General features: G+C 39.6%; 1 protein-coding gene across 1 annotated transcript in view; it reads right to left on the reverse strand.

The window, feature by feature from the left end:
* Positions 1-10,625: 10,625 nt before the first annotated feature.
* Positions 10,626-19,518, reverse strand: part of PLA2G4A (phospholipase A2 group IVA) — an 84,674-nt gene continuing 75,781 nt past the window's right edge. The window contains exons 15-18 of the mRNA XM_049808661.1: positions 16,770-16,954; positions 14,094-14,289; positions 13,656-13,813; positions 10,626-12,225 (exon numbers count right to left, since the gene is read on the reverse strand). Coding sequence (XP_049664618.1) covers positions 12,094-12,225; positions 13,656-13,813; positions 14,094-14,289; positions 16,770-16,954 — 671 coding nt within the window. The 3' untranslated portion in view covers positions 10,626-12,093. The remainder of the gene's footprint in view (positions 12,226-13,655; positions 13,814-14,093; positions 14,290-16,769; positions 16,955-19,518) is intronic.

Below are 19,518 nucleotides of genomic sequence, written 5' to 3' on the forward strand. Positions count from 1 at the left end.
CTTGCAAATTTACATTCACATCCATTTTAGAGCTAAAACTGACTTTAATTAACACCCTCACTGCAATAACAAGAGTAGTCCATGTGGGTGAATTAGCCTCACCTTCGAGTCAAGGATCTGTAAAAGTAAGTCAGGAAAAAAATATGTTGTTATTCCTTCCATGGTCATCACTGCAGTTAAGTGTTTGCAGAACCTTAACCACGTGGGATTTCAGCACCAAGCCTTACCCTCAACTGCCTAATCGGTTCAAACTCTTACCAAGTAACATTATATGGAATTAAGACTTTCCAGAAATAGAATTTAAAATTAACCTATTTGCACTGACAAAGCTTTCTTTGGACTCTTTTTTTTTTTTTTTTTTTTTTTACATCAAATAAAAATACCCTATATTAATTCTAAAACAAGGAACTGTTAAAGTAATTGTTAAAAATTCTTACCCTTACAAAATTTGTGACCTTTGGAGACATTTCTAGTAGTTTTTACACAATTCTGGAAGTTTCCTTAAATTCTGAAACATCTCTCATTATGGACCTACTTGGTGAATTCCAAAACAAATTTAGCTATTAATTGGAGAGAGGTTGTTTTGCATAAAAATACAGATCCTGGTGTGACTCTACTTAAGCAGAAATCCAGATGAATATGAACTACAGTTTGATACAATATATTAGTTGTCTTCCAGCCACAGGATTTTGTAATTTGTTGTCAGGAAGAAAAAATAAAACAGGTGACTATTACAAAACAACCTGTGAAATAATCACAGCCTTATTTACATGGCTAAATATTAACTAAGAAGGAACTAAAAGTTTGTTTAGTTCTGGGCTGGAGACTTAAAACAATGCTGTACAGACCTGGGAAAAACATGATGGCTAATTAGTATTCCTGTTTGGCTGAATAACTGGGCAGTCTGAAAGCATTACTAGCTAGCAACTAGGAAAAAAAGGGCAGGATGACTTCCGTTAGTCTTTTGATGGATGTCCAGCTGTTAGAGATACCTATGGCTATGTGTGGGGAAGATACGCTGAAAGGCAAAATAAAGATGGGAGAGAAGAGCAAGCAAGTTTAGGAAATAGTGGCAGGAATTTTTACTCCTGGTAAAAAAAGGGTTGGAGTTCAAACCTCCCATCATATTGTCAGTGCATGTAAATAATCTATACTACATCTGAATCAACCTTATTTTTTTTAAAGAGCTAACCAACAGATTTTATGTATGAAAGTATGGTATGTCAATGACAGCAGTTGAAGTTGTGGCAATCTGCAGTAGAGCACATCCAGAAGGCATTGCCTGAGACACAACCCAAAGCCCACAAAAAGCCGGGGGTTCCTCCACCATCTGATATTAAATTCAACACATTTTGAATGTTATGTTGGATCTGTCACTTCTGAAGAACAACTGCTATAGATATATGTATGTATGTATCTACATATAAAATTCTTCTGTGTCAAAATTAAGTCCAACTAGAAAGTCTCATTTTCTTTCTTGTCTACTCAGACCAGAGGGATACATAACGACATATTAGCAATCTATCTATTAGGTCTTTACAGCTGAAAATACCTAAAGGCAAGAAAACTAATAAGGCACAGAGCAAAATATTAACACGCCTGTGAAGGAAACCCTGTTCCCCGTGGATTTACCTTCCATTCCTGTGACCGAATCCTCAGCAAGGATTGATCCCAGGAGCTGACTCACTTGGTGCATAGATGTCCTACGTTTTCTTTATTTTTTTAAGCCTATGGCTGAAATTCACCCAAAACTACTATCAAACCATTTGTAACATGACAGTGGCATGGGAGTTTATTAGATGTAAAATACAAGCAGAAACCCTAGAGGACATAACTGTCCTCCAGTGGCCCAAATACAGATATGGCAGGAACCTAAGACACGTGTACGCCAATGGCCCTGGCGGAGGAGATGCATCAGGATCACACGCTGCAGCTATCAACAACGTGGCCAAGGCTGCTCTCCACTGTGGACACTGACTCATTGCAATTCTTACTAGATAAGAGAAAGGATGAGCAGCTCTCCCTTGACTTGTCATCACCACAAACCCACTGGAAGTCTGAATTTTCCTACTTTTAGAAGCAGAGGTTTATTTTCTTTTTATTTTTACACGCAGTTGTCCTCATTCATAACATGAGTTGCAGGCTGGCAAGGATATTTACAGCCATAGATTGCTATGAAGCAGGTGGACTGATATGTAAGTTACTTAGAAAATAACCATACTTTAACTAACTAAACTAACAGTCTTGAACAGCACCTACAGGTGGAGCAAACCAGGGTAAGCTCAGAGGCTCAGGGCATGGAGGCACTGACAATGTCTTCTCCATGTTTTCCTTAAACTTAGTCCACAAAACACAAAGCTGTTCAACAGTGTCTCGTATCCATATACATAATTCTACTGCAAAGAAATAGTACTTACAATTATTTTTACTGCAATACCACTGAGAAGCAGAAAACTTTTTGGGATAAGATCGCTTACGACAAATTGGCAGACATGCTTTACCATAAAGGAAGACAGAAACATGTTCAGTTTTACACTGAAATCCTTTCTATTCCAAGGTTAATTAGCTTTTTTGCAGCTTGACGGACTGATTCTGTGGTGGCCTGTCCTCAAGTCAGGGAAAGGACCAGTTCGGTTACAGGAGGTTGCATCCTCCTCACCTGATGAGCGCCCAGACTGCTCAGAGGCACTTAGTGTTAATGTCCTGCAAAAAGTGTGTTTGCCCATCCAGGAGAAATCTCATGAATCATTAAATCCCCATATCCTGAGCTCATTTATCACAGCCTTTAGCACCTTGTTCTATCTTGTGGAAGGGCTTTGTCACCTCCGTGGGATGAGCAAGGCTAGAGCTTGCCCAGGCTTTCCAGAGAGCAGCCCATTGCTCCCCGGGACTGTCCTTACCACACTGGATTACATCACTGCTAAAAACCATCAGTCTACAGCAGCGAGGAGGGGGCAGCTGGTGGTGATGCAAACACCGAAGGAGCCAAAGCCTTGGGGAGGCTCTTGAGCACTGTTTCCTCCTTCTGCTGGGAGACGAAGGCTGGATTTTTGAATTATTTTTATTTTTCCTGAACAACCTGTGTTTACTTAGAAGGCAAAAGACTGTCACTTGGGTATAACCTGTAGATTCATAAGACAAAGTTTTGTGTTTTGCAAGAGCTTTCCTCAGTGTCCTGCCACACAGGGAACTAGGAAAATATTATCAAAGGCTGTTTTCCACTGTGACAGTTTACCATCAGAAAACTGTGATTCATTTGCATCCATTAAGTCAACATATTTTTGCTAAGTGCATCTTACAACATCACAGGCAATTAAAAAAGACATTTCAATAAAGTTGAATTTTTCAATCTGACTTTTATTACATTATACAACATAGCAGAAAAGTTGGCTTTCATCACACTGTGGAACATAAATGTTGGTATTTTACATTGGAGTGAAATGTTAAAACTTTACCAAAGTGAGCTGTTTGTTTAGAAGTGGTTCTGCTACAGGACTCCAACTGCTCATTCTGATTTGAAAGGAAACCAAAGTTAAAATAGCAAATTCTCTTCAAGTCTATATGCTAGGTTCAAGTTAGCAACATATCTGCGCATTGTTTTCTGTGGATGTTTTTCCAGCTTAGCCACCACTATATATTTTTGCAAGAAGAGCTTTGGCCTCACCCTTCCAGCCACACGCACAGAAGGAGCCACTGCGTTTACAGCTTGCCTTTTTTTTTTTTGTATTATCTCCTTCCTGTTAACTTCTGTTTAAGAAATAAAACATTGTCTGGGGGATGTTGTTTAGATGACACATGCATTCCCTATTGACCAGATTACAGCGGTTAGCCAGGGAAGCGAACCCACCGCCTGTCACTTAAGCTCTCTGGCAGCCTTCACGTACCCCCATCCACATGTTCCGATTCAGGCTGCAGAACAAAGCACCATGCTCCTGGGCTTATTTTATTTCAATCAGCTCCACTGACATCAGCTGACCTGTTTTCTCCTCTGCATAGCAGCCATGTCGTTGGTCCGGTCCAAATCTTTCTTGGTAAATCCCTTGAAGTCATTGCACCAAAATGTGCTTTGAACACAAAGCATTAAGTAAAAAGGAAAAAAAAAAAAAAAAAAAAAAGACACTGACAAAAGACCGCTCGCTGCCTGGGTTATGCTGTGTCAGGGATGGGTCAGAACTGCCTTGGTTTGACAGAAGGGTAACTCATGGCAGAAGAAAGAATGGCTGGTTTTAGTGTAAAACACAACTGTAGAATAAAGTCCATGCCTTTGAATTTTCATTCAAACTGATTGAAATTTGGCTGATATTGTGGGCAGCTAGTTATTATTGCTTACAAGAAAAACATCTATATTAAAGTGTATGCTGTATGAAACACCTGAGGCTACAGCCTTCAAGACGGCAAGAGGCTTTCTACCTCTGTTAGTGTGTAAAGCACACACCAGGCAAACAGGTATCCCTCAGTGTTTACCTATTTCCCATGTCCTCCCAGTTTTTAGCCATTTTATTAAACCTAGGTCACTTTCGTCACATTTTGCTGCATGCACACCTCACCCTTCTTGCTACTAGTACCAAATCTTTTACAAGCAAAAAGACAAACACTGACCCCGTCACTCTGCTGCCTTTACTGACACATCAACTAAACATCAGGGCAATGATCCTTTTTACTTTTAATATTTTCTTTAGCTGGAAACGTGCATTGGCCTACAGGGATGATAAGAAAAGTGGGTTGAGTTTGCTCCTGAGAAATGACAGTTCTTAGCCAGATCTTCTGGCTATCCCAGCTCACAGCTGCATTACAAAGCTTTGTGTAACTAAATCAGAAAAAGGCGCAACATGCCTGACCCTCACACTGGTCTGGAGAACAGTGTCTCAGCGGACACTAACTGTCCGCCTGCTCTCACTCTGTACGTCCAAGCAGGGAAGACAAGCATGTTGGGTGGGCAGGAAAGCGAGCTGAATTTTAAGCTGTTCTTCTGTAGAATAAAGAAAAACTAGCTGTGACCTTTTGCTATTTCTATTCGTCATATTTCATAATGCGACCCATCGTTTCCACAACTCCTTTACTGCTGGATGCAGCCATTACCCATTAGTGACTTAATGAAGCCTACTAATTACAGGCATCTTACTAATCTAGGTGTCGTTTCCCTATCTTCTTTCAGAAGAGTGACAAGGAAAAGAGAGTACAGATGTTCCTCTTGGGGAATTAAGAGCATAGAACACAGACAAACAGCTTCTGCGTCTCGCTGCCAAAGCCCACGGCTGCACAGACCTCCCGCAGCATGCGTGCCGTCAGCACGCCATCGCTCGCAGGGTCACCGCATGCCTGCTGGCAAACAGCATTTGCTTGGCGTAGCACATCAGACTAATGAAGAAACAGTTCAGGCTCAAAAAGAAAATAAAAAATAAAAGAAGAAAAGGAAATGACCGATAAAGACACAGTGAGGATTTCAGATGCCAAATGATGATCTCATTTATTTTCTGGCAAGCCCTTGACCCACACTGCCTGAAAAAAAGAGAAAGAAAAGACCCACAGGCATGCAATAACAGAAGAAGGGCTACAGTCTGGTGGGTTATTGAAACCCGCCCTAAACCAGCTTGAAAGAAATTTCTCCACCTAAAAAGGGGGGGGGGGGAAATATGGCTTTATACAAGATGTTAAAAGGGAATTGAAGCTGAGGGAGGAAAGGCAAATGAGAGTTAATCAGCGTTACTAAATTTTGGACCTCTGCAAGGTCAAACAAGCACCAGTTCAAAATGGGAAGAGGTTACTGGAGGCAAAACTTCTTACTTGGTGTTTTTCAACAGCTTTACTAGGCAAATGGGAACATGCTAAACACTGCGCAGGCTTTTGGGCCATCGGTTCCTCCCAGCCTTAATCATCAGCTGCAAGTACTGCAATGGGATGGCAAAACCAAACTTTGGATGTGGCCCATGGCACTTGTCTCACTTCAGCACCAGTGGGGTTTTCCACCCACTGATCCAGATCTTGTTTCAGCCTCTGCTCCCACCGTGTTCACTCATCCCACCCAGGGATCCATGGGCAAACAAGGTCGCGGCTCCTCCGCAGCCATCGCCCGCGGCATCCTGCCCGAAAGCAAGAGCCCTGGGGCTACTACAGATGGACGGACTTTCACAGCCACATCTGCCAGCACGCAGGTACTATCTCAGCCATTCAGGCTGTGCCGATTTCTGCTGACAGCTAGCACGGATTAGTTACTGTAATAAACAGTGTTTGACCGTAAGAAAAAAATGTCCTGTAGCAAATCCCCGGGGTTCAGCAAAACAGGACAAGAAGGAAGGATTCTTATTAATTCCACAGCTGCAAAGTATCAGCGTTTCTAGTTCCCAAACATACTGGCAAAACATTTGCCTCAATTTCTTTTAATGTCATCACGTTAATTCCTTTTCACTTTTCCCAGAATACACCCTACACAACGTGTTGGCAACAAAACATCTATAACATGTTTAGCACAAGCTGAACACGTGCAGAACATGCCTGCTACATTAGCCTCCTCATCTGAAGCGCTGAATGACCTGCCTTACAGAAGAGGCGAGTTTCCATCTCCTGTGCAGAGCAAGCACTGGCCCATCCCGTCCAGAAAGCTGAGTGAGGAGCAGATATAAGATACATTAGAATATGGTGACAAAGAAATTGTATAACTTTACTTATGTAGTTATTCTGAAGCGGCAGAAGTTACTGTTTCACACCCGAATAAGAACTCAGCTGCCTATTTTTCCGTACTCACTTTTGACTTGCCTAAAAAAATACATCTGGCTGAGAATTAGAGGGGAACACAAGGGCCGAACCCATCCCAAAGCACTCGGGTTTCTGCTCCTAGCTTGGCCACAAGCTTCAAGGAGGACACACTGGAAGAGCATTACTCTCATTAAAGGCAAAATATTTTTTGAACATGACGTTGGGCCAATATTCAGTACCCCGAGGTTTTTCTGGCAGGTCTCAGGAAGACCTCACAAATGGGGCTGATGACTCCAGGTGCAGACGGAGCCGCGGGGAAGCCCAAAGCGCCAGCAGGATGGTCCCCATCTGCAAAAATTGGGCATCCCTCCCAGCCCAGCCCTCACACCAGCACCCGCTGGCCGCACCGCAGCTGGGGCTTCTCTTTCAGCACCCTGTTTGCCCCCCCTGCCCCCCCCCATTGCTCAGAACCAGCTGTATTTGTGGCACCCCTGGGGTCCAGGTCACCCCTCCAGCGCATGGCTGCCCGCTTTGGGTCTCCCTCTATTCCCATACATCTCCTGACAAAACCTAAAGAGAACAGAACTCTTTTGGCTTAGCCTCTGGTCCCTTATTTCTGTCTGAGCCAAGTTGGCGTGGCTTGGCACTCACGGGTTAAATGGTCACATAAGGAATTCCTGTTCCCGTTGTACCAAACACCGTATTTTTTGGTTAGTCTAAACATTAAAAAGTTGCTCTGTCAACTTCAATGCTTCACTGCCTGTTCTTCGCATGCAAAATAGTCTGGGTTTGTTGTCATGGGGAATTCCTTGCAGTGAACCATGACAGTCTTTACTTTTTACCTAGCGTGAGAAAGGCCAGTGTATATAACTTAACTGGATGAGTCACATGAATACACAGATCTAGCCCGTACGTGAAGTGCAAAAGCAGTAAGAGTGATGGGTGAACTTACAGCTTCAGGAAACGTCTACATGTTTTTGCTTTGAGTGAGCATCACAGCAAACGTGTTATGTAAAGGCATGTGGTTGCACAACTCACTCCGCAGTGTTACTGATCTCACATCCATTTGTCTGTACAGAGCAGCTAAACAGCTCTCATCAAAAACGAGCCTATTGCTGCTCCAAAAGCAGAGATCTGTGGGTGATCGGGGTTGTGTTAGAGAGAATACCGTAGCCTGTTCACACTGCCTTCTCAAGTTTCATCCCACAGACAAAATACGCCAGGTCAAACCAGAAAGCGCGTTCGTTGCCGCTCCGTTTCCCTGCCAAAATGAATTTTCTTCTCACTGATTCAAACACTCTTGAGGTCAACACTCTCATGCTCTCATGCTTTCCAGATCAATAGGATTTTATTCTGAGCATTCACTTCTGCTGCTAAAGCAAAAAGACAAGCAAAGATTTCAGATACCTATCCCAGCAGCTGCAGACTGCCCGAAAGTCCTACAGAAAAAACCCGCAATCTCAGGGCCAGGTTTGGTGCCAGGCTTCCCTGGAGCAGGACAGATGCATAGTCCACATCTGCTTTTCAGGGGTCATACTTACCTGTAAGGCTGAGCTCTTTGCAGTCACTCCGGGCTAGCATGACAGCACTTCCATATCCTGCAGGCATCACCTAAAAGAATTTCCGATATCTGAAATAATTCATTCTCTAAAGCCACCTTTTACTGCCTTCTAGGTATAATACATTCGGCTGGAAAGAAATATTGCAGGCGTAAACCAGATGAACCAGGGACTGAAGGAAGGGAAGATGAGAAACAAAGGACTAACTTTTTAGGCTAAGGAAAAAAATGTGGTTCCACATCAGTCGTCAGAAGTGGAAGAGGTTTTTTTCTGAATTATTATTCTCCTTTGACACAATTTTTAATATAATGTGTGACTACGACTGTAAATCCTAGTATTCTGCTCTGCAGCTGAACTTCATGAAATAAGGTTTCAATTTCTAAGTTTCTGATCATACTAAGATGGATTTTTCCATTTTAAGTTTATGGACACAAAATTAAGAGAGGCTTTTTGTTTGAGACTGTAGTGAAACTACAGTTATGAACTTACCAGTGAGCTTCTGGGGAGCCCAAGCCACTTCAAATGTTTGAAGAAGTTAGAACTAGGGGGGGGGGGGGGGGGGGTATGACAAATTTGATTTTAGCAGAGGAAGAGGGAGTCCTGCCCTGGCAGAGAGACCCTTTGCTCCAAAATGAGAAATCCGTACTAGTACCTACAGTACTGCAAGGTCCCAGCAGTGTTGGCTCACGAGAATTTGGTGTATATTGAGACACTCATCACTCCCTCCACAGACATTTTAGATCACAAGTCTCTGATGCCTCTAATATTGTACTCTTAGACCTGCTGGTCATAACTGACTCTTAGACTTATTCACCATACAGTAATGGAAGAAAAATATTTACACATTTCCATCAGAATGATGCCCCTGCATTTTGAAGTACCTGCAAATGACAGATTCCTCCTGTCTTTCAGCAATCAGAAGCAACAGGCCAGCAGCTATTTGATCTGAACAGGTTTGGAGACACTTCCCTCCTTGACCTGTTTTTTTAAGAAATCCGAGATTAAAGGCAGCAAAGACCCAATGCCCATACTGTAATTGGCCATAGCAGCTCTTAACAGAACAGCACAAAATATCTGGCAGAGTGGCAGATAACAAAATGTATAAGTAGGAATAAAAATGGATTGATGTGCTATCCCCACACACTGAACTGCTCAAAAAAGTTGTAGTTTTAACATCTAAACTAAAAAAAAAATAACAAGCAAAACCTTGAATTTCCTGCTTGTGAGCTGTCCCACCAGGTTCCACACACCACTGAGCTGTTCAACATCTCTTCACATTAAAAGTGAAAATACCATGTAAATGATCAAAAAAACTGTCTGAAAACAGTAGGTGCCAAATATAGTTAGGTTTTATTTTTTATAGTCTGATAACACTGTGATAATATAAACCGTATCAAGCATGATAAGACACTTCCAGAAACAGCATAGGTACAGATTATAAAAGAGAAAATAAAAATATCATGTTAACAAAAGGAAAAAAAAATAAAAAGAAACTACTACAATAAAATGACAGTACCAGTTCCCTCCTGTATTCCAAAATTTATTGAAAATGTTTAAATTATGCAACACTAACATAAGTTACTTTTATTTTCTCTCTTGATTTTAAACATGCACTAACTCAAACAGAAATAAAACCTATTGATCAATACAGAAAATATTATTAATCATGTAACATTGCATGTAGATTTAAGGAGGGATGATGCAGTGGCTGTTAAAAGAAATGCATTATAATTACTTCCTTCCCATGGGCTTAGAGATTTTCACAACTAAAAATAGCTCGATAATTCACAATAAAAGGGACAGCCACTGAATTAGCAATAAACTCTGATAAACGAGCAGTTATTGTAAAAATTGTCAGAAAACTATCAAACAAAAGATCAGCTGTTTCAAATAGTCTCTGCACAAAGTGATGGCATTCATGGTGACCATGATCTTTGCGCCTGGTAGGATCCTGACAGCCCTATCAGAAAGATAGAGGGCGAAATCCAAACACTGTTAACAGCAACAGGAATTCCACTTACAGCTCTTGAAGAGAAACACGCGTGCCTTCTGACCACAATACTGCAAATAATCCTACTTAAAACATGCTTTGTTTTCACCACGATGATAATCCTAGTGAAAGGAGTGCTTTTCTTCTCCATATGATGCGGAGCGTCGGACAAGTGATCCGCAGGGCAGCTGGGGACGTGTTCTCCCCCTCTCACCTCCGCAAACACCTTTGTATGTGCTCTTGCATTAACTCTCAGAGACGGCAATCTCACCTTGAAATAAATTACTCAGCCCCTATCACCTTCTTCAAACTCCAGAAGAAAGCAGCTAAGGAAAAACTGCCGGGACTGTCAGGTGCATCTGCTGAGAGTTAATCCCACGAACATTAAAAAAATGAAACAAGCCAGCCAAGCAGCCCGAAAACGTGTCTGACTCCTAGATCTTGCACACAGTGCAAGGCCATCAGTGACCTCGTCAGTTCCTTTTGCTTTTTCCCATGTTACACCCTTGCCAATTACATTATTTCAAAGAAGGCTGTAAGTTTTCAGAGGTGCAACTCCATTTTTCTATGCATTTGCAGAGTTAACACTTGTTGAGATGGTACTAAAATAATCTACGTCTATGCACAGTCTTTCATTATGCAACGTACTAAAAATAGATTTTTTAAAAATAGCCCTTAACACATGAACTACTTCACATTCTTACCTAGGAACATTTTGTCTATTCCCAGTAAACATTGCCACTGTCCCTTTGCAGAAATGTGATACTTTTAACCATGATCAAATGCAAAATTGCTTTTAATTTATCTATAAACATTTTGGTCAGAAAAACATGAACTAACAATAATTTAACACGCAGGTGCTACTAGCTCAAGAATTCACGAAATGTAATTTTGTGGAACAAAAGAGAAAAAGAAAATAGAAGAGGCTGGATTTTTTGCTGAGTGGATACATACATTCTTAAACAGCAGTAGTAAAGTGGGCTTCAATTTTTGTAAAAATATTTGAGATTAAAAGATTCAAGAGCAGATCCTTCTTAGCATCAGTTACAAGAGCTCCACCAGTATTAATAACCAGCTGAGGATCCTACTTATAATATCAAAGATGTATAAACCCCATTTCTTCGATACCCATTTTTATGAAAAGTGGGTTGGTTTTTTTTGAGACACCACTCATGCAAGAAAAGTGAAATTTGAAACACAGCTTGATGATGGAGTTTTGGTAAGGCCAATAGAGCCAATGGTTATTACTGAGCAAAACCCTTTCCAGTACAATAAATCAATCTTCGCAGAGCTTGTAAGCACCCAAGCAACTTTATATAATAGGGAGTTGCTGTTGCCTAGCAGAGGTTAGCAATTATTGACTTTTCAAACCAAAGTCAGAGAAAATCTTCTCATTGATACAAAGCAGAGTGGAATCTGGGCCCAAGCCCAGGTATACATTGTCTCTACTACTAAAGTTTTATTCTATTGTGTTTCTAATTCCATCTTATGTTTCAAGATATGCCCCGTTTACATCAATTAAAAATCAGACAATTGCCCCACTGCGAGAAACCAGTGTTTACAATTTTGTAAGGAAAAGAAAAGACATTGAACCCAAAAACCATAGTAAAAATAAACTAATTCCATAGCTTTTAAAATAAGGATATCAGCATACTGAAATGTTTTCAATGTTTTTAGTTCAAAAAAATGGAAGTACAAAATTATATTGAAATTTGAAAATTCACAAGAAAATGTTTTCAGGAGTTTTGCATAGCCCTGTTCAAGAGTAGTGATGCTCTGATCATGTCTTTTTGACTCCAGTAATAAAGATAGAACCAGTTTCTTGAAGGAGTGGGACGTAAGACACATCATCTACGTATGGTTGCTGTTAAGATTGTTCTTATTAAAGAATCTCCTTGCTTCAACACTGCTAAGAGACACAGAGCAGCGAGATGGATTCTCTTTCCTGTATTCAATGCTTTCCATCATAGCTTGCTTGATCACCTAGAAAACAGTGAACAATGTGTCATTCAGGGAAATAACTACATCTTAATGATTTCTTAACTGATAGAAAAGACCCCTTCAGATGTTAACAACTGTTGCTCCTACTTTTAACACTGCTCCATCATTGAACAAAGTGACTGCTGACTATTACGAAGAATACTATTTCTCAATTATATAAAGCGCTGATTTTAATGTAGTTAATAAAGATACAACAGGATGCCACCAACATCAAAGAAGTCACCCAAGAATATAAACCATTTAAACTGAGTCCCAATGAAATTCTGAAGGGTAAATCAAAATACTGAGAAAATCCATACTTAAAGGATATAGAAAATAATTATTATCTTGAGAAAGATTAAATCTTCACTTTTGCTTCCTTTGTCCTGAAATAACAAGATTTCTTTACTATATTGAGAAAAAAAATCATTTCTTTATTTGGGATGATAATTTACACTTGTGAATATGGCAATTCACTCTACAGATGCTGGGATCATGGTGTCATGTTACAGCTGGTATCAATAAAAAATAATTATTATTGAGTTAGTTGATAAAGAAATTTCCAGAAATCTTTACAGAAAATTTCCAATTTCCTTTCTTCCAGTTAGAAAATCATCATACATAAAGAATTGAGTACAAAATCCTGAACATAATGTGTACATCCTATAGTCACCTTTACTCAGTTACCCTGCAGGGCTTTTGATAGTAAAATGGCAAAAACAACACAGAAACCAAATTAGAAAAGAATATGAATTGGAATGGATCCTAACAAGCACAGGCAATAGTCCTTCCATTTAGAAGATGGCCACAATATTACAACAATCTTCTTAGCCCCAGAAATACTCTTCTTCAGACATTTTTCTACTGGAAAGCACTTCTGGCTTTTTCAGCTGTGTATTTGCTTAGTGTTTTATTATTGACAGGGGATCATATATGGTAATACTTCCTACAACACTGCTATTTCAGTACTTTAGAAATAGAGGTCAAGTGAAAATACCAAATTCTCTTCACTTAATTCTCTCAGTGTATCTCATGCAATTGTCTTCAAGTAAGTCCAGACACTGTACTACCTACAGTGACTGGACTCTTCTTTCCCTCCCAGGCTGGAAGGATGCAAGTTGACCATGCCACAGATTGTGCCTGCTTCTACACCAGCTCATGAAGAACTCACTTAGGGTATACTCCAGCCCTCTTTAAAATAAAGCAGGTTTTTTCCACTGACTATAATGGGCTTTGGATCCAGCCTCAACTTTGAGAATAGCAAGGAACGCAACTAAATGCAGGAAGCACTTTGTATGTCACAACAATCAGGCAAACACTGAAGTAAACCCCTGTACCTTCTGTATGGCAGATACAGAGCTTTATTCACACCACCTACTTTCCCATTCAACAATCTAGACCCTTTAAGCCCCTTCCACACTGGCAATACATACATCTATGTTATTGAGGGTGTTGAACTCCATTAAATCATGAAGCCTTTTGAAAGCCTCATTGGAATACTGGAAGTTGAAGGTAGAGAATGGTGTATTCGGATCATCAAAAATGTCAAAGTCTGCAAAATCCTTCTCTTCCTGTGTTTCTCTTGGAACACCTGCATACAGAACAAATGTACGTCATAACAGTCAGGCAGACACTGAAGTAAACCTCTGCACCTTCTGTATGGCAGATTTAGGGCTTTACAAAAATACAATCTAAATGTTAGGTCTGAGGACTTACCGTCTTATTTTTTAATGGCTCCTTTGAAATCCCTAACTACTACAGACAGACTTAAGAGGTATTTCAGAGACAAAACATTTCTAGTATATAATCAACAGCGCATTATAAAGCTTCAAAGGAACAGCTAGATTTAGCATCAGAAACTGTGTGCTCACCTGGAGCTTTGTACTTCCGGAAGTTGATGTTGGCCAAAACAAAATGAATTATAGTTGGACAGTCTTTCTCTGAAGAGGTATCCTTTGGTTTGAAAACATAGCATTCCTTCATGCCCTCTCGATCAAATACATTTGGGTCTATTTTGGGGAAAGGAAGCTTGTTCATTTTGGCCCATTTTTCAGCAAGCAAAATTTCCTGGAAAGATAACAAAGACTTAGGTGCATATAAGCATCCACTGCAAAGTGAGATTTTATGTTGAGAGACACAGGTCAAAATGGTTACTAGAAGCAGTTTTATTAACTCATGCTTTTTTACAGCAGAAGGACTGATCAAGTCAATCTTTGTATAGATGACCCAGTATGGCAAACTGAGCACCTAATTCAGCCTGCCCAATCTTCACCACCTGCGGTGATTCACAGGAAGGAAAGAGCTGGTCTGTCACATAAATCCTTGGGTGAATTTACAGAGCTGACAGCTAGAAAAAACCATCCGTAATTTTACTTGCAAACTGACTATCAGTGCTATGGAAACCAGTGAGAGTTAATAAACACCAATCCACGCGTTGTTATGTTCAGAGTCACATCATAGCACAGAACAGCATTTGAAAGCATGTTAAGTAAAGAAGTAAGTCTGGAAAACAGGCTTTTTTTTCCTCGGGACAACTCAGTAAACAAAATAATTTGTAAATAATGACTCAAAAGCGTGTAATGAGGGTGTGTGAGAGGGAGGAGAGGGAAGGTCAACATCTTTAATCTTGGTTTTGAATGAAATAGGACCCTTCTTTGGGAAACTGTTTTGGATACGCAAGAGATTAAAAGATAGTGGGTGTAAAATGATAAAACAAGAGTAGAGTCATTGACTTCAGCTGGCTGATTTCCCTCTGTGATGGAGTAATAAAAGTATATTAATGTGCTACCATAGATATAGGCCAACTCTTGAATTGGCATTTACTCATTGTAATGCAAGCAGAACCAATGGGATTGCACAGCCAGTAAACAAAACTGGTTTCTGTCCTTTAGGCCATTAGCATACAGCCTCTGCTTTTGGACTATACCTGTGTATTAGCTGGAACTACGTCACTCTTTTTATTATACACATATTTCCACTTCAGAAATAATGAACCATTCCCTTCAACAGTGACTTCATGAAAACCTAAGGCGCCATTTAATTTTCCCACCATTTTTTCTTGCATAAAAGGATTTTGCCTTTTTAAAATTACGGTTTACAGAAAAACCTTCAGGATACCACTTGACTTCCCATCAATCTCTCCATGTTATGGTATGTTCCCCAAAACGACACAGAAAATTGCAGCTGATGGAGACAGAAAGCTCAATGCATAGGCTAAGAGTAACAGAGATGACTATACACAGCCTTTTGCACAGGCTCCATGTGCAGAACATCAACAAAGGGAGGAAAAAGAAGATGTTTTAGAGGAGATGGCAGTGCTGTGTCAGTAAATTTAGCTGATGGGGAACATACTTAGTCATGACAAAAAAGGAGACAAATTCTTACATAGAAAATTAAAGGAAGAAACAAACTGTGGGATTCAGTCAATTAAGGAAAATGAAGGATCTCAGCATTAGTAAGAGTCTTCTCAGTGCTTTATTCTTCCAGGTAGTCCCCAAGAGACCTAGAGATTACAGAAGTTACTCCTTTTTTTTTCTCCTGAAGCTTGTTCTACTTTGCATTTGACAACACTGATGTAGAGTTCATTTTGCTCCTGCTGTTACTTTCTAATGTTGTTTGGGGGTTTTGTCCCTTGATAGCAAGAGGAAGGAAAAAAATATTCTGTTCTAATTGAAATTTCTCTGTAAAGCAACAATGAATGCCAGTTGATTCTCAAACAGGCATGTTTTCTTGGTTTCCTTAAAAATTATTTTAAAAAATCCACTTGGGTTTCAAACAAATATTGCTTCCTTTTTGAGAACCTCACAATAGTCTCATAAGAGCTGCTTTTTCTCAGTTACCAAAATGATCCAACATTAAGCCTTTCTGATCAGTTGGAGCTGTCTCAATGCATAGGTTGTATAGGTCATACAGACTGACAGCTGTGCTTTCCACTCCTGCTACAGAAAACAGCCACATCATTTAATCCAGATTTTCTGTTGTTACTTTGCTCTGGCCTGAATGGATTTAGGAATCCTACTTAAACCAGTACTGGGATTGTCCTAGTGAGATGTAACTAAACAGTTAGCCCCACTTCCAAAATGTTATATATTTAGCAATACCAGAGTGACTGAGACATATTTCTGCAAGATGATGACAGAAAACCATTCATTTACACCCCAGCATCACAGAGGAGAACAACTGTACGGAGCTAGAGTACTAGCACAATAGTAAATGACTGACTTAATTGTTTAATACTGACATAAAATAAAATTCTGCAATTCAGTGTGAAGGCAAGACTTCCATAAAAACAACAGAGCTACTACTTCAGAAGAATTACATTGGCCTTCTTTGTTGTGTCAGTTGTCTCATGTGAGTCACGTAAACAGGAACTGAGGCAGAGTGCAATATTCTGCCTTGACGTGGAAACAAATTGCACCAATGCTGTCGATACAATAGCACTAAGGCCTTCTGGAACCATGAAATGTGCAACCAACCTGACTGCAAGAATACAACTGAGTCAACTTAAGTTTATGAACACAAAGAAAGGAATGGCCTATCTTACTCACTTTGAAAGGAGGACTGGAATCACTTGGCCTTGCTGAAAAATCAAAAGAGATGATGAGATCAACGCCTCTCTGAGGTCTTAAGATAAGTGGGTACGGCAGGTTAAATGTAAGCCCACTGTCCACTATATGAATCTTTTTGCTCTTCACATCTAGTGGCTCATATATCCTCTCAAACTCATCAGGATCTGTGTAGAACAAATGAAAACAAAACAAAACAAAACAGGAACAGGAACACATGAGTTAAGAACTGAAATTTTGATGGGCTTTCCGGTGTTTCCCCAAGTACTGAAGATTCCACAGAATTTAAAAGGCACAGTAACCCAGCAAAACTTACCATGAACTCATGAGTAACCTTAACTTTCATCTTAACAACTGGAGAATGAGGTAAAAAAACAGAGCTGGTAGGGACCTCAGTAAGTCAAGTACAAAAACACCCTGTCCCAAGGCAGAAGGAGAGGTGGCCAGAGGCAAAACCGAAGGGGAAAAATGCCCAGGTTTGACCCTAGTCTTCCCACCTTTACCTCACCATCCCTAACAAACCATACACAAAGGAAGGTGTTTATGGGATGTTAAGAGACATCTCCACAGTGTCCTATAACACTTGCCCAAATCTCTTCCCTCAGATTCCCCCCCAATCCCTCGGCCTTCCCCGCTCCTCTTCCCCAAATATCAGAAATTGGCCTAAAAAGCCTTGATGTGGCTCTGCTCTTGCATGATGCTTGTCTGTGTCTGCTTCTGTCCATTAGAATTAGCAGTATCAAGTCTTGTTTTTCAGCCTACACCAAACCTCATGACCTCATTCTCACTACTATACTACAAACAAAAAGAAACGGTAGCCCATATCCATATCTAAAATCTAAGCATTGGGCAGAATTACATGTAAGCCACCTGCTGTTTTTACTGTCACATTATAATATAAAATAGTTTCCTATCTCTATGCCCAAACTGAGGGCTGAAGAAGATGATGTTTCCCCTTTAACCTCAGTATTCCCTGGGGGCAGGTCAGGAAAAAACAAGCAATTTTTCATAACTGTCTTTGCACTTATCCAAGACTCTGGATACTACTAAACAATCCCTGCAGTACTTAAAATTTTTCTCCTGATGGTCTTTTCTTGCTCTAGATCTTAAAAATATTTCCAGTGCATCTTTTTCCCTTTTGACTAAAAACTAATGCTCATATCTGTAGAGGGCAGTGTAATCTAAGGAATGCTGAATAGAATAATGTAATTATTTCTTGTAAAATTAAATTTCCTAGCAACTACTTATTGGCAACAGAAGTAATCTGAAAAAAAGATATTTTAATGTGAAGAAAATCCATCAAAAATTATTCAAACTCTAGTTCCTATCATTTCAGGATCCATGAGAAAAATTTATTGTTATGAGCAGCAAAAAAAATCTCAGAACAGATATTTTGACTTTTTATTTTTGTTATTATTTATTAGAGGGCACTTTGCTAAGAAATGAGGTACCAGATTCCTAATATTTGCCTTGATTTCTAAGGCAGAAAACACTTTCAAATTATTGCCTATTGCAAAAGGGCTAAGTGTGTTTATTGACCTATTTTAGAACCAGATATATTTCGTAACCATGAATTAGCATAAATCAAGGAAAATATATTAGTGCCTATAAAAATTCATCATCATTAAAAAACCACTGGTAAAAAATACTTATTACAGATCCTTTTATACAATTAGATCAGTTTTGTTTTCCCCCTCCTTTTTTAAAAACATTTCAAACATGATTTAACCCTTGTTCTCAATAGAATTTCTAAAAATTGTAAAAACGTTTTTGTTCAAGTTTTGTATCTTATTTACAAAATTTTAATTTGAAAGTCAACAGTGATCCTTTAAACTAGAATAGTACCACCTATAATAATGTTTGTGATAGGAGTGTTACTGCTTACACAAACTTCCTACCAAAAAGGCATCTTGAAGAACAAGATGGTTCCTATTGCTTAGAACCTTTATGACTCTATAATCAAATTTATCATAATAATTTTATGATATTTTAAAGGATAAAACATCATAAATTTATAATGAAAACATAGACTGTTTTTATTAGTCATGCTCTTCTGTGATTACAGGAGAAATTCAACTTAAAGGTTTTTCTTTTTATTATAATTCATTTTAGAAGTTCCTTTCTAATCTTTGAACTGAGAAGAAAAGTTCCAAAATACAACTTGTGTCCATGTTATGGGGTCAGAATTCAAAAGCAATTAAGATAATTCAGTGTTATTTTAACAACATGGTTTTAAAGGCAGACTCAGCATGTAATTTGATTTGATTTACACAGGATCTGGGCCCAGAGGCCAGAAGCAACACAGAATAGCCCGGTGAGACAAGGCAAGCAGGCAGACTGAACTGTGGTTCAGGACACCGCAGGTGAGCCTGCAATTGCTCCTGGGAGAGTTGTAACGTGCAATAACCATCCCTGATGCTAAAAGAAGCGTCACCTACTCTATAGCCTGTGCTGTAGTTATTCTGAAGGGCTGGATAAGAAAGCTTTATTCTTTTTATAGTTTACAACACATGAATCCAGGACAATAATTCTATATACTTTAGCAGCCCTGATAAGTCAACCATCATTATTCATCAAACAGTATGGAGACCAACTGGAGTATTTATGCTCTGAGAGCCTGGGACACTAATTTTCAGCCCATATGGACTGCTTTTATGAAAGATGCATCCCTATTACAAGAAGCTTTCAGTCCACCAAACAGCAAACTGGGAGAAGCACAAGATGTTTACGA

The sequence above is a fragment of the Accipiter gentilis genome, chromosome 8 (genome assembly GCF_929443795.1).
Source record: "Accipiter gentilis chromosome 8, bAccGen1.1, whole genome shotgun sequence".
Taxonomy (NCBI): Eukaryota; Metazoa; Chordata; class Aves; order Accipitriformes; family Accipitridae; genus Astur; species Astur gentilis.